Below are 24,068 nucleotides of genomic sequence, written 5' to 3'. Positions count from 1 at the left end.
GAGCCTTGTAGGAGAATTTCCATTCGCCGAGCATCAACAGGGATTTCGAAGACTGCATGGCGCAACAACTGCCTTGCATGACATCACCACACACATTTGCCGTAGCATTAATTATCATATCATCATCGGGAAAATTAAAAAATTTCTTTTTTGGCCGTGACAAATACTCATTTTCCCTAAAACATTTGTTGTGCGACTGTGGTTGCACTTCCCATCTTTGCAAAAAGCTTTTTGCTGTCAAACAGGCTTTCACCAATAACGTTAACCACCACTGAAATCGAAAGCTTTATTTTTTTTCAAATTTTAACTGTCACTGCCAAACTTTCAAATATTAAATATTTTTAGCAAACATGTTGTCCCCAAATGAGAATTGTTTTGCTAATATTTCTCAAGATTTTCTTGTCTGTACCACCATACACAAAGCCCGTCAATTGGGTGTGTTTCAAGGTGAGACATTTGTGCGAGTAACTTTGGATAAGATGACAAGACAAACTAAAGTATTTGCAAATTCTGAAAATCCCTATTTCAATGAGGTATTGTTTTTTCTTCAAAAAAGGTCCTAAGGGATTTGGGAATTTTCTTTTATTTTTCCCCTTCACTTTTCCAGTATTTCGTTTTTGAAATCAAATGCACTCTGGGCGAACTGTTGCGCTTGACCATTTTGTATGAGGTCAAGAGACGTACAACATGCAAAAGAAATCCCACTTTGGGCGAACTACTTATCGACATGCAAAGCGTTTGGTATCAACGGAATCGTTGTTACTTTAAAAAATGGGGAAGATTGGAAGCCACCATTGAACAGCAGACACTAGGGGAAGATGTCAATGATTCTCGAGGCTATTTGCAAATTGATTTGGCCATTGTCTCACAGGCTACAAATACACAAACGTTATTGAGTCCTTACCGGGGTGAGACGGAAGAGAAGGACGAGTCAAAGTCCATGGCAAATGTTTGGCAAATTAACCATGACTATGATGATATTGAAAAGTGAGATGGTAATGAATGTCAATTTCTTTGTTGTGATGTTTCTTTTTTTCTAGAAATCTTTTGGAAAACATTAACTCCGATATTAGATGTAATATACGCTACACTTTGGTCTTTTATAGGGGGGTCATGGCCAAGAAATCGGATTATTTAATACAAGTAAATTTTTTTGCTTAATTTTCGTTATGGAAATGTATTTTTTGCTTAACACTCCTCTTTCTTTCTATTTCAAGTTCAGATTTCATCCTTTTAGGGGCAAGACCTTGGTGGCCAAAAATACCCAGCATCCTGTTTGGAATCAGGAAATCCAATTTGCCTGGATATACCCCTCATTGGCGCAAACTTGTCTCATACAATTGCTGAGTCATGAACATTTCCAATGGAAATGTGTGGCCGAGCATGAGGTACACTTTGAGGAAATCGCCTTCAATGGTAGGTAATTTCAGAAAGCCCAATCAAATCCAAAAAATCGATATCGGCCTTAAGCATCATTTGATAGCTTCGATAATTTTTTAACGACCCTTCATATCCATACCAAGATATTCCGTATCGTTGCGTAACGCAAAATCTAATCTTATTTGTCGTGCTGAGGTCTGTTATGACGGGACAAGTTTTGCCTACTCAAAGGAGATTTTGGAACGGGCGAAAAAAGACAACTCTTGCCCTAGACCAAAGGCAAAAGTTGGGGTTTTAACCGCTTGTCATACATTGCTTGTAAACAGCAGTTGTCAGACCTTCGATGCTATATGGTGTTGTGTTCTGGTGGACAGCACTTCCAAAATCACCTATCTGATCAAAATTGTCTTCAACAAATAATGTGTCCTGATTCGATGATTCTCTTAATGATAAGGAAGATTTGGGGGAACATGCATGCATGGGAACATGCATGCACATAAGTCGTGTTATGTTGGGGTAATAGTTCCGCCATACCTACCCACCTTTTCACCACTGAAAGTCAAATCCACCTCAGCTTTCGCGTTAAAGCCTAGTACTGTGCGACTTTTCTGCCGAACAACTTCCCAAACGCTAACAAAAAAAAAAAAACTAAAAAAGTGTCAAGTTCGGCCGGGCCGAACTTTGGATACCCACCACCTCGGGTATATACGTAAACCACCTTTCGTCATAATCCGGTGAAAACGCATGATTTATGCCCTCATAGCAGCTTTATCGAAATAGGATCCGATTTGGACCGAATTCGACAGGAAAATTGTATCGACATAAGTCATTGTATCAGATTTCAGCGAAATCTGATCATAAATGTGCCTTTTATGGGGTCAAGACTTTAAATCGAGAGATCCGACTATATGGCAGCTATATCTACATCTAAATCTGAACCGATCTGGGCTTAATTAAAAAGGGATGTCGAAGAGCCTAACACAACTCACCGTCCCAAATTTCAACGACATTGGACAATAAATGCGCCTTTTATGGGCCCAAAACCTTAAATCGATTTATCGGTCTATATGTCAGCTATATCCAAATCTGAACCGATTTGGGGCAAGTTGCAGAAAAATGTCGAAGAGCCTAACACAACTCATGGTCTTAAATTTCGGCGACATTGGACAATAAATGCGCCTTTTATGGGGCCAAATCTTTAAATCGAGATATCCGACTATATGGCAGCTATATCCAAATCTGTCCCGATCTGGGCCAAATTGAAGAAAGATGTCGAAGGCGCTAACATAACTCACTGTCCCAAATTTCAGCGACATCGGGTAATAAATGCGCCTTTTATGGCTTCAAGACCTTAAATCGAGAGTCCGGTCTATATGACAGCTATATCCAAGTCTGTACCGATCTGGGTCAAATTAAAGAAGGATATCGACTGGCCCAACACAACTCACTGTCCAAAATTTCAACAAAATCGGATAATAAATGCGCCTTTTATGGGTCCAAGACTTTAAATCGAGAGATCGGTCTACATGGCAGCTGTATCCAAATCTGTCCCGCTCTGGGCCGAATTGAAGAAGGATGTCGACTGGCCTAACACAACTCACTGTCCCAAATTTTTGCAAAATCGGACAATAAATGCTCCTTTTATGGGCCCAAGACCTTAAATCGATAGATTGGTCTATATGGCAGCTATATCGAAATCCGAACCGATCTGAGCCAAACACTGTCCCAAATTTCGGCGAAATCGGACAATAAATGCGCTTTTTATGGGTCCAAAACCTTAAATCGAGAGATAGGTGTACATGACAGCTATATCCAAATCTGGACCGATCTGAGCCAAATCGAAGAAGGATGTCCAAGGGCCTAACACAACTCACTGTCCCAAATTTCGGCAAGATCGGATAATAAATGTGGATTTTATGGGCTCAAAACCTTAAATCGAGATATAGGTCTATATGGCTGCTACATCCAAATCTTGGCCAACCTGGGCCAAATTGAAGAAGAATGACCAAGGGCCTAACACAACTCACTGTCCCAAATTTCAGCAAGATCGGATAATAAATGTGGATTTTATGGGCCTAAAACCTTAAATCGAGAGATCGGTCTATATGGCAGCTAAATCCAAATCTGGACCGATCTGGGCCATATTCAAAAAAGGATGTCGAAAGGCCTAAAATAATTCAAGGTCTCAAATTTCAGCGACAACGGATAATAAATGCGCCTTTAATGGGCCCAAAACCTTAAATCGAGAGATCGGTCTATATGGCTGCTACATCCAAATCTTGACCGATCTGGGCCAAATTGAAGAAGGATATCGACTGGCTCAACACAACTCACTGTCCCAAATTTTGGCAAAATCGGATAATAAATGCGCCTTTTATGGGCCCAAGACCTTAAATCGATAGATCGGTCTATATGGCAGCTATAACTAAATCTGGACCGATTTGGGCCAAATTCAAAAAAGGATGTCGAAGGGCCTAACATTACTCACGGTCTCAAATTTCGGCGACATCGGGTAATAAATGCGCCTTTTATGGCCTCAAGACCTTAAATCGAGAGTCCGGTCTATATGGCAGCTATATCCAAGTCTGTACCGATCTGGGTCAAATTAAAGAAGGATATCGACTGGCCCAACACAACTCACTGTCCCACACAACTATGGGGTTAAGACCCTAAATCGGCGGATTGGTCTATATGACAGCTATATCCAAATCTGGACCAAATTGAAGAAATATGTCGATTGGACTAACATAACTCACTGTCCCAAATTTCAGCAAAATCGGATAATAAATGTGGCTTTTATGGGCCTAAGACCCTCAATCGGTGGATCGGTCTATATGGGGGCTAAATCAAGATATAGTCCGATATAATCCATCTTCGAACTTAACCTGCTTATGGTCAAAAAAAGAATCTCTGCAAAAGTTTCAGCTCAATATCTCTATTTTTAAAGACTGTAGCGTGATTTCAACAAACAGACGGACAGACGGACGGACTTGGCTAGATCTTAGATGGACTTAGATTTTTACGGTCATCAAGAATATATGTATTTATGGGGTCGTAAATGGATATTTCAATGTGTTTTGTACCCACCCCATCCTTCGGTGGTGGGTATAAAAATGGCGACGAAGACAATACTAACTCATCCCGCAGAAGTGGCACTAATTTCTATGAGCAAAATACTAGCGACATGTCGCTGCGCCAATACAAACTTCGCTTCAATTATTATAGTTGCCAATGTAATTAAATGCTCGCGAAATGGGCACCAATCAACTCTGTTTCAATGATGTTGCCTCTGTGTGTGTTGTTGTTTGTGTTCTGGCAAAGAATAGAGTCTGTCCGCTATTGCAGCTTCCCTGCCTTCTGTATGAAGACAACCTTCACCCTCCTCCACAATCAGGGTATATAAAAGTACCTAATACAAGCTTGATGCAATGCTGCGACGTACCGGTCAGACAGTCAAAGCACTCTTATAATATCTTGGGGTCAGCCAGGCAATCGAAGCCATCCTGCAGCATCTTGTGGTAGATGCTAGGAAACTCACAAGGCTTAAAGGTGTGTATTACCCAAAAAAAAATTTCCCCTATCACCAAATCCTCCGCCAAGGCGTCCATGGCAGCGCCTTCCTCAATTTCCCGTTAGATCCAAACGGGAAAGTGTGCCTGCAACAGATGAACAAATGTGTCGTCAGGTGACTTCGTACAATCTCGTCTTGCCTCTGCAAAATACCCTATAAGGAGAGTCATTGGCCATCAACCTTTCTTAACTTGAGGTATTCCTTACACTCGACAACTCCTTGAGCAACTTAAAAAAATAGTCCTCCTGGATCTCCTTAATTCCTTCTTTAAGAATCTCAGCTTGTCTTTTGGCACTCCCATAACTCCTTGTTACCAAACCCACTGGCCCTTTTCTGGAGACTTTTAAGATCCTTACCCCTTCATCTTGTGCTTCTTCTTGTATACGGATGTCATTTCGTAGGCGAATATCATTCCTTTCTCCATTGTTTGGACTAACTCATCGATGTCCCCTACGCTTAATAATAAATTGGGGCCACCGTAGCGCAGAGGTTAGCATGTCCGCCTATGACGCTGAACGCCTGGGTTCGAATCCTGGCGAGACTATCAGAAAAATTTTCAGCGGTGGTTTTCCCCTCCTAATGCTGGCAACATTTGTGAGGTACTATGCCAGGTAAAACTTCTCTCCAAAGAGGTGTCGCACTGTGGCATGCCGTTCGGACTCGGCTATAAAAAGGAGGCCCCTTATCATTGAGCTTAAACTTGAATCGGACTGCACTCATTGATATGTGAGAAGTTTGCCCCTGTTCCTTAGTGGAATGTTCATGGGCAAAATTTGTATTTTGTATTTAATGTGTGAGTTCGAACCATCGAACATGAATGTACAGCTCGGCTGTCGACCATAAGTATCGATAGCATTATTATCTTCGGAAGATATAACTGGAAGCACATGCGGCTGGGAAGTGTTGGAGGACCACAGCTTCTCTGATCATCGTTATATTAGTTTTAACCTTGGAGAAAATTCTGAAGTAGTGGCCCCTCGGCTAAACAGAAGAAAGGCGGATTGGGATAAATTTCGACACTCGCTAGTGTCAGAAAGCCCCAGTGCCAAGCCAAGGGGCAAACAGCGACCGCCATGGTGGACCCCAGAGCGGGTTGGTCCAAGGAAGGACTGCAGAAAACTCTTCAACAGAGCAAAAGCCACAGAAGTACTACACGATTGGGACATCTATAGGGCTGAGCTAAGAAAATATAAGGGCGAGCTTAGAAAGGCTCAGAACAAATGCTGGGTAGAATTCTGCAGTTTCGACTCCTTTAAGTCGCCAGTCGTATCACCGGTTGTACTACAAGCTGTGTCTGATAGACTGGTTCCCTGGCTCAGGGAGATATATTCTGCTTGTATCAGAATGTCCTATATACCGGTGGGATGGAGGGACATGAAGGTAATTTTCATTCCGAAAGCAGGAAAACCCTACCACACGAAGGCGAAAGATTTTCATCCTATTACTCTGTCATCCTTTATGCTGAAGACTTTTGAGAGGTTGATAGAAACATGTCTTAGGGCAAAGATTCCTGGAAATCGCTTTTCGCGGCAGCAGCATGCATATAGTAAAGACAAATCCACTTCTTATGCAACATTTTGGAAAGGGCAAGAAGGCCCCTCTTGCCCTATACACCTACAAGAGAGCCATTGCCAAAAGTTGGGGGCTTAGACCTCGTGTCATGCATTGGGTATATACTGCAGTTGTCAGACCTATTATGCTATATGGTGTTGTGGTCTGGTGGACGGCGTTTCAAAAATCCATCTACCGTTCAATACTTAACCGGATTCAAAGGATGGCTTGTTTGTGCATCACAGCCACACTGAGGACGACACCATCTGATGCACGGAATTTAATGCTACATCCTACGCCTCTGGACATTGTGGCTACTCAAATTGCAGCGTGAGGTTAAGGGAGCTTTCTCATTGGTCACGTGGCGGCTACGGACACTGTGTTATTGTAAATTTTGCCTATGAACATTCCACTAAGGAACAGGGGCTAACTTTTCACATATCAATGAGTGCAGTCCGATTCAAGTTTAAGCTCAATGATAAGGGGCCTCCTCTTTATAGCCGAGTCCTCTTTATAGCCGAGTCCTCTTTATAGCCGAGTCCTCTTTATAGCCGAGTCCGCAGTGCGACACCTCTTTGGAAAAAATTTTTACATGGCACAGTGCCTCACAAATGTTGCCAGCATTAGGAGGGGAAAACCATCGCAGAAAATTTTTCTGATGGTCTCGCCAGGATTCAAACCCGTGCGTTCAGCGTCATAGGCAGACATGCTAACCTCTGCGCTACGGTGGCCTCCACTGTGTTATACTTGATACAATATCGGATGTTCCAGGCAGTGTGGATTATACCCTACCTAAGCCGCTTTTTGATAAAAATTACTGTACCACTATTCCTGATAGAACCGATTGGAACTACAATATTCCTGGTAACACAAGTTACATAGACTTCTATACGGATGGTTTCAAACTAAACGGCCAGGTGGGCTTTGGGGTGTACTCTAAAGATCTGGAACTGATCATATCGAAAAGGTTACCCGACCACTGCTGTGTGTATCAAGCAGAAATCCCTGGAAGTGGTGGAATGGCAGACAGCCAGCCAGCCATTTAATCCCTGGAGAACGTATTTCTGAACACAAAAACCGCCCTCGAATATCGCAGATCTCTTAACGAGATGGCTGAACAGTTCAAAATGCGCCTGTTCTGGGTGCCGGGCCACAAAGATATCCCAGGGAATTGTAAAGCGGAAGAGCTTGCAAGACTAGGAACTACCCTCTACACACCCCAGGGACACTGGAATCTGTGGGTATGCCTCTAGCGACATGTAAGCTAAGTTTTCAAGACCAGGCCCGAAGGACAACGAATGATAGATGGTCACAAAGATGGGGTTTGTGAGTATTCCAAAACCAAGTGGCCTCATCTAGACTTGAAGAGGTCTACTGCTTTGCTGTCATTGGCCAGAAAAGACGTCTCAGTCATTGTGTCCGTCATGACAGGTCACTGTCTTATGGAAAAACTTGCTGACAGACTGAAGGTTGCCTACAGCGACCATGGTAGGCAACCATAACGAATGGAATTTTCTAAAATTTTCCTTTCAGATAAACCTTCTTTGGGCCCCACATTCATCCATCTCTATGACAATCTCAATCCCACCAAATATGTGGGTCGCGTGTTGCTAGAAATCCTTTCGGATTGTCTGGAAACTCTACCCAAACGTCAATTGTATGTAAAGGCCATAACTGCTCTAGATGAGACACGCTATTGGCAGGAGGAAACCTTTGTGGTGGAATTCTTAAGCCTGCAGGGAGATTTCATACATGGCAATATAAGCAATTTGAAAATTCAAATAAAATTTGCAGGTAAGTTCCCCCCACATCACATTTTAATCTCCCTACCTTAAAAGTCTGTTCCTTTCTAGAACATATATCCAATAATTTGGAATGTCTTCTAAAAACCTATCCCACACAAAAGCATGACACCATTGCCAAAAGCTTAAAATATTTTCGCCAAGAAGCTCCCTATAAGGCCATAGCATTGCGTGTCTCCTTGCCAGATCATAGCCACAAATATGAGATTGAACGCTTTTTAGGGGAAATTGGAGAATTTATAAAACAACAATTAGCCAATTTTCAACAATTTCGTCTGTTGCTTAAAGGAGGGCACGTACAGGTACAACAGAAAGTTTTTCGTGACATTATCTCTGGCATAATGAATGAAGTGAAAAATGCCTTGACCACCCATCGCCTTGAGTATAGGGGACCCAAAGAGCCTACACAATGGGATATTAAGCGTTTACTACACATGCAGGATAATTTGGTGAGTATTAAAGAAAAAACTTTGCGTTGCACGAACTTCTCAAGTTTTGCAGCCTGCGATTACTCAACTAAACGAAAATCAGCATTCTATAACGCAACGTAGGGTAACGTAGCATAATGCAGTATTTTGAGTTAGGATTTTTGGTGTGGCAACACTGTTTGATAATTGTATTCAAACGTCATCTGTGAAAGTGAAGAGTGTTCAATATATTCTGCCATTTCATAATGGAGGAACTCAACAAACGAGGAAAAACTGCAAATCGATGAAATTTATTAACAAAATTTGTGCTCTGTGATAAAAGTACATAGTGTGTTACAACGTTTTTATACCCACCACCCAAGGATGGGGGTATATTAATTTTGTCATTCCGTTTGCAACACATCGAAATATCCATTTCCGACCCTATAAAGAATATATATGTTCTTGATCAGCGAAAAAATCTAAGACGATCTAGATATGTCCCTCCGTCTGTCTGTTGAGATCACGCTACAGTCTTTAAAAATAGAGATATTGTGCTGAAACTTTGCACAGATTCTTTTTTTGTTCATAAACAGGTTAAATTCGAAAATGGGCTATATTGGACTATATCTTGATATAGTCCCCATATAGACCGATCCGCCGATTTAGGGTCTTAGGCCCATAAAAGTGTATATTTATTATTCGATTTTGCTGAAATTTGGGACAGTGAGTTGTGTTAGGCCACTCGACATCCTGCGTTAATTTGGTCCAGATCGGTGCAGATTTGGATATAGCTGTCATATAGACCGATCTTTCGGTTGTAAGATTTTGGGCCCATAAAAGGCTGGTTTATTGTCCGATGTTGCCGAAATTTGGGGCAGTGAGTTAAATTAAGCCCCTTGGCATACTTCTGCCATATGGCACAGATCGGTTCAGATTTGGATATAGCTGCCATATAGACCGATTTCTCGGTTTTATGTTTTGGGGTCATAAATGACGCATTTATTGTCCGATGTCACCGTAATTTGGGACAGTGCGTTAAGTTAATGGAAATTTCAGTTGGAAAACTTAAAATGGCTGCACCTCCTAAACTATACGTCCTAGAGGGAAATGGGCCTTAATTCGTGACACCATCAAAAACAAATATAGCTGCTATATAAACCGATCTTGGGTATTGACTTCTTGAGCCTCTAGGGGGCGCAATTCTCGTCCGATTTGACTGAAATTTTGCACGTGGTGTTTTGGTATCACTTCCAACAACTGTGCTAAGGTTGAAATCGGTGCATAACCTGATATAACTGCCATATAAACCGATCTTGGTTCTTGACTTCTTCAAGTTTTATAGTGCGCAATTATTATCCGATTTGGCTGTAATTTCGCACGTGGTGTTTTGAGACCACTTTCAATAACTGTGCTAAGTATGTATGGTTCAAATCGGTTCATAAACTGATATAGCTGCCTTATTAACCAATCTTGGAAACTGGCTTCTTGAGCTGCTAGAGGGCGTAGTTCTTATCCGATTTGGCTGAAATTTTGCATTGAATGTTTCGTTATGACTTACCACAGCTGTGGTATGTATGGCACAAATAGGTGCATAACCTGATATAGCTGCCATATAAACCGATCTGGCATCCTGACTTCTTAAGCCTCTAGAGGGCGCAATTCTCATCCGATGTGGCAGAAATTTTGTACAACGGCTTCTCCTATGACGGCTACATAATCCGACGATGAGGACGCAGAAGGCTATGACGACGACGCTTGTGTGCCACTGCTGGCTATGTTCGCACAGCAACTTGCGACGTATCCAGTATGACTATACTCCCGTAGTGAAATGAGTCCAGATCAAGATCGGAAATGTACTCACTCCTTGCATCGGTTACACCTCACCGACACCGACCGATGATGAAGGCGGTTCTGGCAAACCGAACTGAACCAGGGCTCGGGGTTCTTTTTAATCCCGGTACGGACCAGAATTGTGCGGAAAAGGCACTCCGGGATGTGCCTCTCCCATGACGAAAAGAGACGAACACGTGCACTGAGGCGGCAGCCCTTGCCGATGAGGTTTCTATCGGGTCAATCCATTGCCAACATATTAAACCGCAAACGTCATTGTCCATAGCCGACTGGCCTTCATACAAAAAGAACACCAAATAGGGCGACACGCATTACACACCCGCACGCATAGTGACCTCTTTAAGCATATTTTTTCTCTCTCGCACATATACCACAAATACTCCCACCCATGGCTTTTCAACGGATGCTCAAGTAAAAAGCAACAACAATTTGCTGTGTTTTTGCTTCGTTTTTTTTATTGAAAATTATTTCCTCATTTTAATGGATTTTCTTTTAGGAAAATTAATTATTATTTATATTATGCACATCGCTTTCGATTGATGGCAATTTCATTAAAATCCATTCAGTCGTTTGACAGTAGTATTTACCACAAAATCGCATTTATAAAATCCTTGACCCTTTTAATAATATGTATTAGTGTAAGTCGGTTGGGATTGTAAATGGGCCATATCAATCCATGTTTTGATATGGTTGCCATATAAACTCAATCCCGGATTTTGACTTCTTGAGTCTCAAGAAGGCAAAATTCCTATCCAATTTAGCTGAAATTTTGCATGAGGATTTTTTTTTACTTCCAACACTATGCCAAGAATGGTTTAAATCGATTCATAGCCTCATATACCTGTCATATGAACCGATTTCGCACCTTGACTTCTTGAGCCTCAAGAGGGCGCAATTCTTATGGGATTTACCTGAAGTTTTGCATGAAGTGTTTTGTGCCAATAATGGTTCAAATCGCTTCATAACCAGATATAATTGCCATTTAAACCTATCTCAAATTTTGAATTCTTGACCCCTAGAGGACGCAATTCTTATCCGATTTGATTGACATTTTGCACATGTTGTTTTGTTACAACTAATTTAATTGATTTAAAATAACAAAAACTCTACACTTAAAAAATCACCCTTTATTTCATTCTTTAAAACTCATACAACTCTCTTTCCTTTAGGTAAAATTTTGGGATGAATTAAACGATTTACGCTCTTGCCTTAAATCGGCGAATGTTCGAACAATTGATGACGTTTTACAAGACCTCATACGCATGGTGCATAAATTACAGGCCTTAGGAACTCGGAATCGGGTGCAAGATGAATGGCCCGATTTGATTTTAGTTGTAAGCGCTGGCAACAAAGATATCGGCTATTGTCGTTTGAATGCCAAGAGTTTTCAATATCTTGGTACAGGAAGCCAGGAATGTCCCACAGATCAGTGTGGGAGAATACGGAATTTTATCTTTAAGGTAAGAGATAAGGGGATAGGAGAGTTTTCGAAAACCAACGGTGAGAATATGGTCTCTAAAGTTTATCTCCTCCAGGACACTCAATGCCAACACACTTGCCCTAATTGTGGTTGCATAGTAGCCATAGTTCTAGGCTCTCTCAGTATTGTCATTGAGAGAGAATATACCGACTTTTTAAATAAAATTAAATCTCAATGGTTAAATCCTGAACCCTTTTATTGGCGTCCCATATCGAAGGCAACAAACACTGCCTTCAAATGTCGCATATTTATTCATCAAGCCAAGGTGCGTCCCGGTGCTGATCGCAGTGGCCTATGTGATCCCTATGTAAGAGTAATGATCGCGTCTCATTCAGCGGAAACTCCGGTGCTCTATGCCACACTATCACCCATTTGGAATTCAGTGATCTCTATGGATTGTGTCACCCTGCCTGGCAGCATTCAATGGTATGATGCGTACAATGCACCCTTGGTGGCTATAGAATTATATGACACCGATAGAAGAACAGCAGATGATTATTTGGGTTGTGGCACATTGGCGATTGCTGTTATTTCCTTGGAAGCTCAAAGCTTGTATGAGGATAATGCACCAACAGCGGAAAAGGGGATTGATGCTCAAAATGCTTGGGAAACATTTAAGGCTTTGCCAAATTTGTCACCGCCTCCTTTAAAATGGGTGCCTATAGCTTTGAATGGTGTAACTAAAGCTGAAGTTCTTATGTCCGCCGAAATGGTAGAGTTGGTGTTAGATGATAATAAAATGGTAAAGGTGATGACAGAACCACAGGTTTCAGAGGGTATACCAGCTGCTATTAAGCCGGTCATGAAGAATTATGTGTGAGTATTAACAAAGAGCAACAAGTTACAAGCCAAAGCGTATGAAGTTCGTTCGGGCCGGAAATTATATAGGGTTGCCCAAAAAGTAATTGCGGATTTTTTAAAAGAAAGTAAATGCATTTTTAATAAAACTTAGAATGAACTTTAATCAAATATACTTTTTTTACACTTTTTTTCTAAAGCAAGCTGAAAGTAACAGCTGATAACTGACAGAAGAAAGAATGCAATTACAGAGTCACAAGCTGTGAAAAAATTTGTCAACGTCGACTATATGAAAAATCCGCAATTACTTTTTGGGCAACCCAATACCTTCCATCATGGAATGCATTTGTCAAGATTTCACTTTTTATACCCACCACCATAGGATGGGGGTATATTAATCTCCTCATTTCGTTAGTAACACCTTAAAATTTTCGCCTCAACGTTCTGGGTCGATCTAGCCATGTCCGTCCGTCCATCCGTTCGTCTGTCGAAATCATGATAGCGGTCGAACTCGTGAAGCTAGCCGCTTGAAATTTTGCACAGATACTTTCTATGGATGTAGTGCTTTGGGGATAGTAAATGAGCCATATGGGTTCAGATTAAGATATACTACTAGCCGAACCGGGCCCGCTCCGCTGCGCCTTCTTTAACTCTCTAAAATCTTTTTAGGGTGGGGACACTTCGACCTGAATGCGGATATCGAATTTGTGCCATTATAGCCTATGACGCTGAACGCGTTCGTATTTTGGCAAAAACAACGGACAAAGCGGTGTTTATCCCCTCTTAATGTTGGTGCTTTAGGACGTACCCCAAAACACTTGGCTCCAAAATTGGATATCAAATTAGTTTTCTACTCTCAAATATTGGGTTGCCCAAAAAGTAATTGCGGATTTTTCATATAGTCGGCGTTGACAAATTTGTTCACAGCTTGTGACTCTGTAATTGGATTCTTTCTTCTGTCAGTTATCAGCTGCTACTTTTAGCTTGCTTTAGAAAAAAAGTGTAAAAAAAGTATATTTGATAAAAGTTTATTCTAAGTTTTATTAAAAATGCATTTATTTCTTTTAAAAAATCCGCAATTACTTTTTGGGCAACCCAATACCTTTCATTTGAGTCCCATATTGTCATAATGGGTCAAATAACCCATTTGACGTATCTTTAGGAGGAAAAGCGCCACCTAGAATTGAACGCAAATTTTAATGTCATATTCGTAATCTACTCTCTAATACCTTTAATTAGAGTCCCATATTGTCATGGTTGGTTAAAATGACTATTTGGGGGTATTTGGGGTTGGGCGACCTTCCATTACTTGGACCTAATGTTTTATGTCATATTTGTAATCTACTGCCTAATACTTTTCATTTGAGACCCATATTGACATGAACTTTGAAAATGTCTGTTTAGAGGAGTTTTGGGGTTGGGGGGAGTGGGGCCCGCTGGGTACTTGCACCCAAATTCGAATACCATATTCGTTTTCGTGCCCATCGGACCACTTTCGGATATGGGTGACGTTTTTGGGTTTAGGGGGAGGGTCCGCCTTCACCCGATATCTAAAAATTATATAGCCTATGTTTCCTTGCAGACAAACGTACACAATCTATGAACATTTTAAGAAAATCGGTTCAGCCAAGTATCATATAATGGATCTTTTGGCGTTTTTGAGGGTTGGCGTGACCACCAATACTTCGAGATTCGAAATCTACACCCGAATACCTTTCATTTGAGCCCCATATTGAAATGAACGTCCAGTATGTCTTTTTGGCGGAGTTTTGGGGTTGGGGCGGCCCGATGGGTACTTAGACTCAAATTGTAATACCATATTCGTATTCTACTCTCCAATACCTTTCATTTGATACCTATATTGCCCCGATCGGTCCACTTTTGATTTTGGGTTATGTTTTTGGCATAAGGGGGAGGGTCCTTCACCTTTCCGATACCGAAAAATTATATAGCCTATGTTTCCTTCCAGATCACCAACCTACACAATAAGCGAAAATTTCGAGAAAATCGATTCTGCCGTTTTTCAGTCTATGCGGAACAAACAATCCGAGTCCCATATATCCGTTATTGGCTAATGTGCCCATTTTGAGCGTTTTTGTGGGGGTAGCGTGACCCCCTATACTTCGACATGAATTTGTATGTCAAATTCGTTATCTACTCCTGCATACCTTTCATTTGATACCCATATTGTTCTTATCGTTCAACTTTAGATTTTGGGTGGTGGTTTTTGGGGTAACGCGGGAGGGTCTGCCCCCTTCCGATATCAATAAATTGTAAAGCCTCTTCCTACTTCCTGACCTTATTCGTAATCTACTCCCGAATACCTTTCATTTGAGTCCCATATTGTCATGATTGTCAAATAAACCTATTTTAAGGGGTTTTGAGGCTGGAGCGGCCCCCCAGGTACTTGGACCCAATTTTTATTACGAAATTCGTACTCTACTCTTAAATACCTTTCATTTGAGTCCCATATTGTCCCGATCAGTCCACTTTTATTTTTGGGTAGTACTTTTCGGGTAAGGGGGAGGGTCCGCCCCCCTCTCCTAAGCAAGTGTCATCCTGCATAGTCTTATTAATTTTGCAGGGATACCAAACTCAGAAATGGCTTAAAATACCTTTGAGTGTAAAGGGGTATAGAAAGCGGCTTTGTAGTCAACAAAAATATGGTAGGTGTTGATTTATCCATCTCGGGTCTTTTCCAGGATTTGGCGCATTGTAAATATCTGGTCCAGGGTGGATTTACCAGGTCTAAAGCCGCATTGATAGGGCCCAATTATCTCATTGACTTTAGGTTTTAATCTTTCACACAATACGCCCAAGAGTATCTTGTATGCGATGGGGAGGAGACTTATTCCTCTGTAGTTGGCACATTCCGTCTTGTCTCCTTTCTTGTGTGCGGGACATAGTATGTTGAGGTTCCAATCATCAGGTATGCATTCTTTAAGCCAGATTGCATAGATAAGCTGATGCATACGCCTTATCAGCGTGTCGCCTCCGGTCTTAAATAGTTCAGCGGGTAACCCATCGGCTCCTGCTGCCTTGTTGTTCTTTAGTCGGGTCACTGCTACTTGGACCTCATTCTGTCTAAGAGGTAAACATTCTATACCATCATCAGGGATTGGTTCTGCGGTATCCTCTTCGCCGCCAACGTCGGACACTAGCAGTTGGGTAAAATGTTCTCTCTATATCGTCAGCATGTTATCTGTGTCAGTTACCAGATTTCCTGCTTTTTCTCTCAGTCTTAGATATAGCTCCCATATAAATCGATCTTCCGATTTGATTTTTTTAGTCTTTGGAAGCCGCAATTTTTGTCCAATTTTGGTTAAATTTTGCACATAGTGTTCTGCAAGGACTTCTAATAACTATGCCAAGTAGGGTCCAAATCGGTCCATAACTTGATATAGCTCCCATATAAGCCGATTTCCCGATGTGAATTCTTGAGCCCTTACAAGTCGCAATTTTCTTTCGATTTGCCTGAAATTTTGAATTTGGTGTTCCATTATGACTTCCAACAACTGTGCCAAGTACGGTTCAAATCGGTCTATAACCTGATATAGCTCCCATATAAATCGATGTCCCGATTTGACTTCTTGAGCCCATGGAAGCCACAATTTTTGTCCGATTTGGTTGATATTTTGCACACAGTGTTCTGTTATGACTTCTAATAATTGTCCCAAGTACGGTACAAATCGGTCCATAACTTGATTAGCTCACATATAAACCGATCTGCCGATTTGACTTCTTGAGCACCTGGAAGCCACAATTTTTGTTCGATTTGGCTGATTTGCAGTGTTCTGTTATGACTTCCAACAACTGTGTCAAGTACGGTTCAAACCGATCTCTAACTAGATATAGCTTCCATATAATCCGATCTCCCGATTTGACTTCGTGATATGCGTCTAAGACCCCATAAAGTATATATATCTGGATCGTCGTGACGTTTTAAGTCGAACTAGCAATGTCCGTCCGTCTGTCTGTCGAAGGCACGCTAACTTTTGAAGGGGTAAAGCTAGAAGCTTGAAATTTTGCACCAATACTCCTTATTAGTGTAGGCCGGTGGGATTGGGTCTTGACTTCTTGAGCTTCTAGAGGGCGCATTTCTCGTCCGATTTGACTGAAATTTTGCACGTAGTGCTTTGATATCTCCTCCAACAATTGTGTCAAGTATGGTCCAAATCGGTTCATAACCTGATATAGCTGTCATATAAACCGATCATGGGTCTTGACTTCTTGAGCTGTTAGAAGCCGCAATTCTTATCCGATTTGGCTGTAATTTCGCACGTGATGTTTTGGTATCACTTCCAACATTTGTTCGAAGTATGGTCCAAATCGGTCCATAACCTGATATAGGTGCTATATAAACCGATCTTGGATCTTAACTTATTGAGCCGCTAGAGGGCACAATTCTCATTGGATTTGGCTAAAATTTTGCATGGGGTGTTTTGAAATTACTTCCAAAAATCGGGATGAGTATGATGCAAATCGGTTCATAACCTGATATAGCTGCCATATAAACCGATATGGCATCTTGACTTCTTGAGCCTCTAGAGAGCGTAATTCTCATCCGATTTGGCACAAATTTTGTAGAACGGGTTCTCCCATGGCCTTCAACATACGTGTGCAATATAGTCTGAATCGATCTATAGCTTGATACAGCTCCCATATAAACCGATCTCCCGATTTTGCTTGTTGAGCCCCGATTCAGACTATAACTTGATATAGCTTCTCCTCCTTCCCCTTCTTCTCCGTCCTTATTCATTATTCTTTGTTTGCCTTAAAAGAAATACTGCGCAAAGAACTCGCCATATGCGATTCATGGTGCAGGGTATATAAGATTCGACCCGGCCGAACTTAGCACGCTTTTACTTGTTTTCAAATAAATTTGTATAAGAGTTAACTCCTATAGTGGACGATTTTTTTCAAATTTTTGGATTTAAAAAAATTTCATTTTTTTATCATCTAGTGTGGAGGTTATTTTCGCTGGCTTTCGAAATTATACCAAATCTTCGGTATTTTCGGGAAGACATCGGGTAAAACTTATGTTGGCCGATCTATTGCTGACCAGTGGTTTATCAGCCACCCGTTTGAAGGACAGCATAAATTTCCTTATACCCTACGCTTCAGGAGTTGTGGTGGGTCTTTATCATAAACTCAGCTATAAAACTGTGATATAACCTTTCATATCTTCCTATTCAGAGTTTGCCTGATCAATTGGATTATTGGCCGGCTATCATAGCCACTGATGTGGTTATAACCTCCTCAAAGGATCAGGAAGTCACCCTGGGAGCTGTGCTCATTGCAAATAGCAAAAAATATTTACAGCAACACAAAGAACTCAAATGTATTGCCTTAGGGTCGAGTGAGGAATCCGATGGGGAAATCAACACAGCTCTCAATATAAACCCTGAAGAGGACTCTGAATCTGAGCCTCTGTTGAAAAACACTGAAAATATTCCCAGCTTTTGGAGCAGATTAACCAAAAATGTCATTGCCAAACCGCCCGTTAACAATGATCCCTATGGCCTTAGTGATGTTCTAGACGAAAAGGCCTTTACTTGGTGGACCAAGTTTTACAACTCTGGTTTGATAGCCTCTGGCCATCCACTATCACGTTTCAAACATAAACTTTGCATTTATCACAATGAATTGGAGAAACAGGCCGAATTTAGTCATCTCAATGACTGGGCAGAGCCATTGCATATGGTTCATGGGGTTAGGAGTAAGAGAAGCTCTCTGCCAAAGGAGGAGATTTATGCCATTTTAAAAATGAAAATAAAAATCACTGCCTGTCAATGGGATCATAGTGCAAATGTGGATGGATCCCTGTTAAGACCCATGGCCACAGCTTTGAATCCTCTCTATCAGGCTGAGTTGAAATGCTTGGGGGAAATGACTAAATTGGTGGTTAGAGTTTATGTTGTACAGGGTCTGCAATTGCGTCCTAGCCAAAAACATGCCCAAGCGGACTCTTATGTTCGTGTACAATTGGGCCAGCAACAAGTCATGAATCGTGCTGAATATGTGGCCAATGAAAGTAATCCGGTGTTTGGTAAATGTTTTGAATTGGAGGGGGTATTGCCAAGGTAAGTTTTTCAAGAGATTGATATTGCAGTAAAATCCGGTTAATGGAACGCCTTTTAATTGAAACGAGTAAGAGCGTGCTAAGTTCGGCCGGGCCGAGTCTTATATACCCTCCACCATGGATCGCATTTGTTGAGCTCTTGCCACGGTATCTCTTTTTAGGCAAACAAAGGATAAAAGAGAAGAATTGCAATGTTATTGGACAATATCAAGTTATGGTTCATTTCGGACCATAATTGAACTGAATATTGGGGACCATAGTAGAGGTCATTGTGTAAAATTTCAGCCAATTCTAGTAAGAATTGCGCACTTTAGGGGCTGAAGAAGTAAAATAGGGAGATCGGTTTATAGGGGAGCTGTATTAGGCTATAAGCCGATTCATGCCATATTCGACACGTATGTTAAAAGTCATGAGAGAAGCCGTTGTACAAAATTTCAGCCAAATCGGATAATAATTGCGCCCTTAACAGGCTCAAGAAGTCAAGATCCCATATCGGTTTATAAGGCAGCTATATCAGGTTATGGACCGATTTGAACTATTCTTAACACAGTTGTTGGAAGTTATAACAAACCACCTCATGATAAATTTCAGCCAAATCGGATAATAATCGCGCCTTCTAGAGGATCAAGAAGTCAAGACCCCAGATCGGTTTATATGGCAGCTATATCAGGTTATGAACCGATTTCAACCATACTCAGCACAGGTGTTGGAAGTCATAATGAAACACCTCATGCAAAATTTCAGCCAAATCGGATAAGAATTGCGCCCTCTAGAGGCTCAAGAAGTCTAGACCCAGGAGCGGTTTATATGACAGCTATATCAGGTTATGAACCGATTTCAACCATACTCAGCACAGGTGTTGGAAGTCATAATAAAACACCTAATGCTAAATTTCAGCCAAATCGGATAAGAATTGTGCCCTCTAGAGGCTCAAGAAGTCAAGACCCCAGATCGGTTTATATGGCAGCTATATCAGGATATGGCCCGATTTGAACCATTCTTAACACAGTTGTTGGAAGTCATAACAAAACACGTCGTGCAAAATTTTAGCCAAATCGGACAGGAATTGCGCACTCTAGACCCTCTAGAAGTCAAGACCCAAGATCGGTTTATATGGCAGCTATATCAGGTTATGAACCGATTTCAACCATACTCAGCACAGGTGTTGGAAGTCATAATAAAACACGTCGCGCAAAGTTTCATTCCAATCGGATAGGAATTGCGCACTCTAGACCCTCAAGAAGTCAAGGCCCAAGATCGGTTTATATGGCAGCAGTATCAAAACATGGACCGATATGACCCATTTACAATACCAATCGATCTACACCTATAAGAAGTATTTGTGCAAAATTTCAAGCGGCTAGCTTTACTCCTTCGGAGTTAGTGTGCTTTCAACAGACAGACGGACGGACCTGCGGACGGACGGACGGACCTACGGACGGACGAACAGACGGACGGACATGGCTAGATCAAGAATATATATACTTTATGGGGTCTCAGACGTATATTTCGAGTAGTTACAAATAGAATGACGAAATTAGTTTACCCCCATCCTATGATGGAGGATATAAAAATCGGTTAATACTTCACTCCACTTAATTCCAATACAAATGTATGCCAAAAGATTCACAATTTAAATACATCAACTCCGCTTTCGCGACTAAAAGACACCGGTACTTAGGTGGGGACACAATACCAGACATGAACCAACTTTGGGGAATGGTATGGAAAACAATCAAGGATTTTGTAAGTAGGGTTGCCCAAAAAGTAATTGCGGATTTTTTAAAAGAAAGTAAATGCATTTTTAATAAAACTTAGAATGAACTTTAATCAAATATACTTTTTTTACACGTTTTTTTCTAAAGCAAGCTAAAAGTAACAGCTGATAACTGACAGAAGAAAGAATGCAATTACAGAGTCACAAGCTGTGAAAAAATTTGTCAACACCGACTATATGAAAAATCCGCAATTACTTTTTGGGCAACCCAATAGCACGGAATTCTTAACTTAAAATTTTCTTTTTCGAAGTTAATTTTTTTTAGTTTCTAGAGCTCACAACAAGCCGACTACTGGCTTACGTGTATGTCCATAGTGAAATGGGGCGGATTTATACATACACCCTCTTTTCAACGTAGGTTAGGTTAGGCTAGGTTTAAGTGGCAGTCCGCCATAAGACTCACTTAGACGTTCTCGTCCATTGTGATACCACTGGAAAAGAAGAAGGAAGATGCCTTCTAGTTCCTAACGTTGAACCATCCAAATCGCTTTAAAAAGCCCAATAACTTGCTAATGTTCACATCCGCTAAAACAGGTTCTCAAAGAAATGAAAACCTTAAGTGGCTCTCCTTCTAACTGCTACTGTGGGACACAAACACAGCAGATGTTCTATAGTCTCTTCTTCCTCGATGTCCTCACAGCTTCTGTAAAAGTCGTTGCTGGCAACCTTCAGTCTGTCAGCATGTTTTCCCATGAGACAGTGACCTGTCATGACGGACACAATGACTGAGACATCTGTTCTAACCAATGACAGCAAAGCAATAGACCTCTTCAAGTCTAGATGAGGCTACTTGGTTTCGGTTTCGTAGCCATTCCACCACTTCCTTTATTGCAAGGATCTCCGCTTGATACACACTGCAGTGGTCGGGTAACCTTTTCGATATGACCAGTTCTAGATGTTTAGAGTACAACCCAAAGCCCACCTGGTCGTTTAGTTTGGAACCATACGCATAGAAGTCTATGTAACTTTTGTCACCAGGGATATCGTAGTTCCAATCGGTTCTATCAGGAATAGTGGTGCAGTAATTTTATCAAAAAGCTGCTCAGGTAGGGTGTAATCCACACTGCCTGGAACATCGGTTATTGTATCAAGGATAACACAGTGTCTGTAGCCGCCACATGACCATTGGGAAAGCTACCTTAACTTCACGGCAGTAGTCGCTGCAATTTGGGTAGCCACAATGTCCAGAGGCATAGGATGTAGCATTAAATTTCGTGCATCAGATGGTGTCGTCTTCAGTGCGGCTGTGATGCTCAAACAAGCCATCCTTTGGATCCGGTTAAGTATTGAACGGTAGATGGATTTTTGAAGCGCCGTCCACCAGACCACAACACCATATAGCATATATACCGAATGCATAGCACGCTGTCTAAGCCCCCAACTTTTGGCAATGGCTCTCTTGTAGGTGTATAGGGCAGCCATCCCATGGATCCGGTTAAGTATTGAACGGTAGATGGATTTTTGAAGCGCCGTTCACCAGACCACAACACCATATAGCATATATACCCAATGCATAACACGCGGTCTAAGCCCCCAACTTTTGGCAATGGCTCTTTTGTAGGTGTATAGGGCAAGAGTGGCCTTTCTTGCCAAAATGTTGGATAAGAAGTGGATTTGCCTTTCCTATATGCATGCTGCTGCCGCGAAAAGCGATTTCCAGGGATCTTTGCCCTAAAACATGTTTCTATCAACCTCTCAAGAGTCTTCAGCATAAAGATTAATAGGACGAAAATCTTTCGCCTTCGAGTGGTATGGTTTTCCTGCTTTCGGAATGAAATTTGCCTTTGTGTCCCTCCATCCCACAGGTATATAGGACATTCTGATACAATCAGAATATATCTTCCTAAGCCATGGAACCAGTCTATCAGACACAGCTTGTAATTCAACCGGTGATACATCATCAGGGCCTGGCGACTTAAAGGAGTCGAAACTTCTTATCGCCCAAAGGATTTTTGGCTCTGACACAATTTCCCTAATGGCCTCCGATGAATGCATATCAGTGACAATCTCTTCTGGCGCCACATTGTCCGTTGGAGAATTTCCCGGGAAATGTATATCAACGAGTAGTTCTAGTGTTTCCCCACTAGACATTGTCCATACATTCTCTGACTTCTGGATATAGCCCACCGTAATAGGTCTCGAGAACAGAATCTCCCTTAGCCTAGAGGCCTCAGATGTATCCTCCACGGAGCTGCAGAATTCTACCCAGTATTTGTTCTGAGCCTTTCTCAGCTCTCCCTTATATTTTCTTAGCTCAGGCTTTAAGATGTCCCAATCGTGTGGTGCTCCTGTGGCTTTTGCTCTGTTGAAGAGTTTTCTGCAGTCCTTCCTTGGACCAACCAGCTCTGGGGTCCACCATGGCGGTCGCTGTTTGCCCCTTGGCTTGGCACTAGGGCATGCTGACACACGCGAGTCATTCAGGGCCTTTGTGATCCGCTTGACCACTATGTCTATATCCTCCGTAGTTTCCACTTCCTTTTCTAGTCTAGAACGTAAAGTGGTGCAGAATTTGTGCCTAAATTTATCCCATTCCGCCTTTTTTCTGTTTAGCTGAGGGGCCACTACTTCAGAATTTTCTCCAAGGTTAAAACTAATATAACGATTATCAGAGAAGCTGTGGTCATCCAACACTTCCCACCCGCTTGTGCTTCCAGTTATATCTTCCGAAGATAATAATGCCAGCGGTATTTATGGTCGACAGCCGAGCTGTACATTCATGTAAGGATTGGCATTGTTCGAACTCAGACATTAAGTAAAGGGTGATTTTTTTGAGGTTAGGATTTTCATGCATTAGTATTTGACAGATCACGTGGGATTTCAGACATGGTGTCAAAGAAAAAGATGCTCAGTATGCTTTGACATTTCATCATGAATAGACTTACTAACGAGCAACGCTTGCAAATCATTGAATTTTATTACCAAAATCAGTGTTCGGTTCGAAATGTGTTCAAATTTTGACAAATTTTGTTCAGCGATGAGGCTCATTTCTGGTTGAATGGCTACGTAAATAAGCAAAATTGCCGCATTTGGAGTGAAGAGCAACCAGAAGCCGTTCAAGAACTGCCCATGCATCCCGAAAAATGCACTGTTTGGTGTGGTTTGTACGCTGGTGGAATCATTGGACCGTATTTTTTCAAAGATGCTGTTGGACGCAACGTTACGGTGGATGAACACATTTCGAACCGAACACTGATTTTGGTAATAAAATTCAATGATTTGCAAGCGTTGCTCGTTAGTAAGTCTATTCATGATGAAATGTCAAAGCATACTGAGCATCTTTCTCTTTGACACCATGTCTGAAATCCCACGTGATCTGTCAAATACTAATGCATGAAAATCCTAACCTCAAAAAAATCACCCTTTACC

The 24,068-nt window shown here is 41.5% G+C and overlaps 1 protein-coding gene across 7 annotated transcripts in view; it reads left to right on the top strand.

Moving 5' to 3' along the window:
* The first annotated feature begins 350 nt into the window (after positions 1 to 350).
* Positions 351 to 24,068, top strand: part of LOC106092824 (otoferlin) — a 34,260-nt gene continuing 10,542 nt past the window's right edge. For 4 of the 7 annotated variants that reach the window (XM_013259751.2, XM_013259746.2, XM_013259750.2 and 1 more), the window contains exons 1-10: positions 351 to 533; positions 608 to 987; positions 1,041 to 1,143; positions 1,218 to 1,416; positions 8,036 to 8,296; positions 8,341 to 8,753; positions 11,735 to 12,025; positions 12,101 to 12,861; positions 17,807 to 17,975; positions 18,040 to 18,926. In XM_013259751.2, the coding sequence (XP_013115205.2) occupies positions 351 to 533; positions 608 to 987; positions 1,041 to 1,143; positions 1,218 to 1,416; positions 8,036 to 8,296; positions 8,341 to 8,753; positions 11,735 to 12,025; positions 12,101 to 12,861; positions 17,807 to 17,975; positions 18,040 to 18,926 (3,647 nt within the window). The remainder of the gene's footprint in view (positions 534 to 607; positions 988 to 1,040; positions 1,144 to 1,217; positions 1,417 to 8,035; positions 8,297 to 8,340; positions 8,754 to 11,734; positions 12,026 to 12,100; positions 12,862 to 17,806; positions 17,976 to 18,039; positions 18,927 to 24,068) is intronic. The other 3 variants (XM_013259753.2, XM_013259747.2, XM_059363548.1) reach the window with 2 other exon arrangements.

The sequence above is a fragment of the Stomoxys calcitrans genome, chromosome 1, assembly GCF_963082655.1.
Source record: "Stomoxys calcitrans chromosome 1, idStoCalc2.1, whole genome shotgun sequence".
NCBI lineage: Eukaryota > Metazoa > Arthropoda > Insecta > Diptera > Muscidae > Stomoxys > Stomoxys calcitrans.
This window is presented reverse-complemented; position numbering and strand designations above follow the sequence as displayed.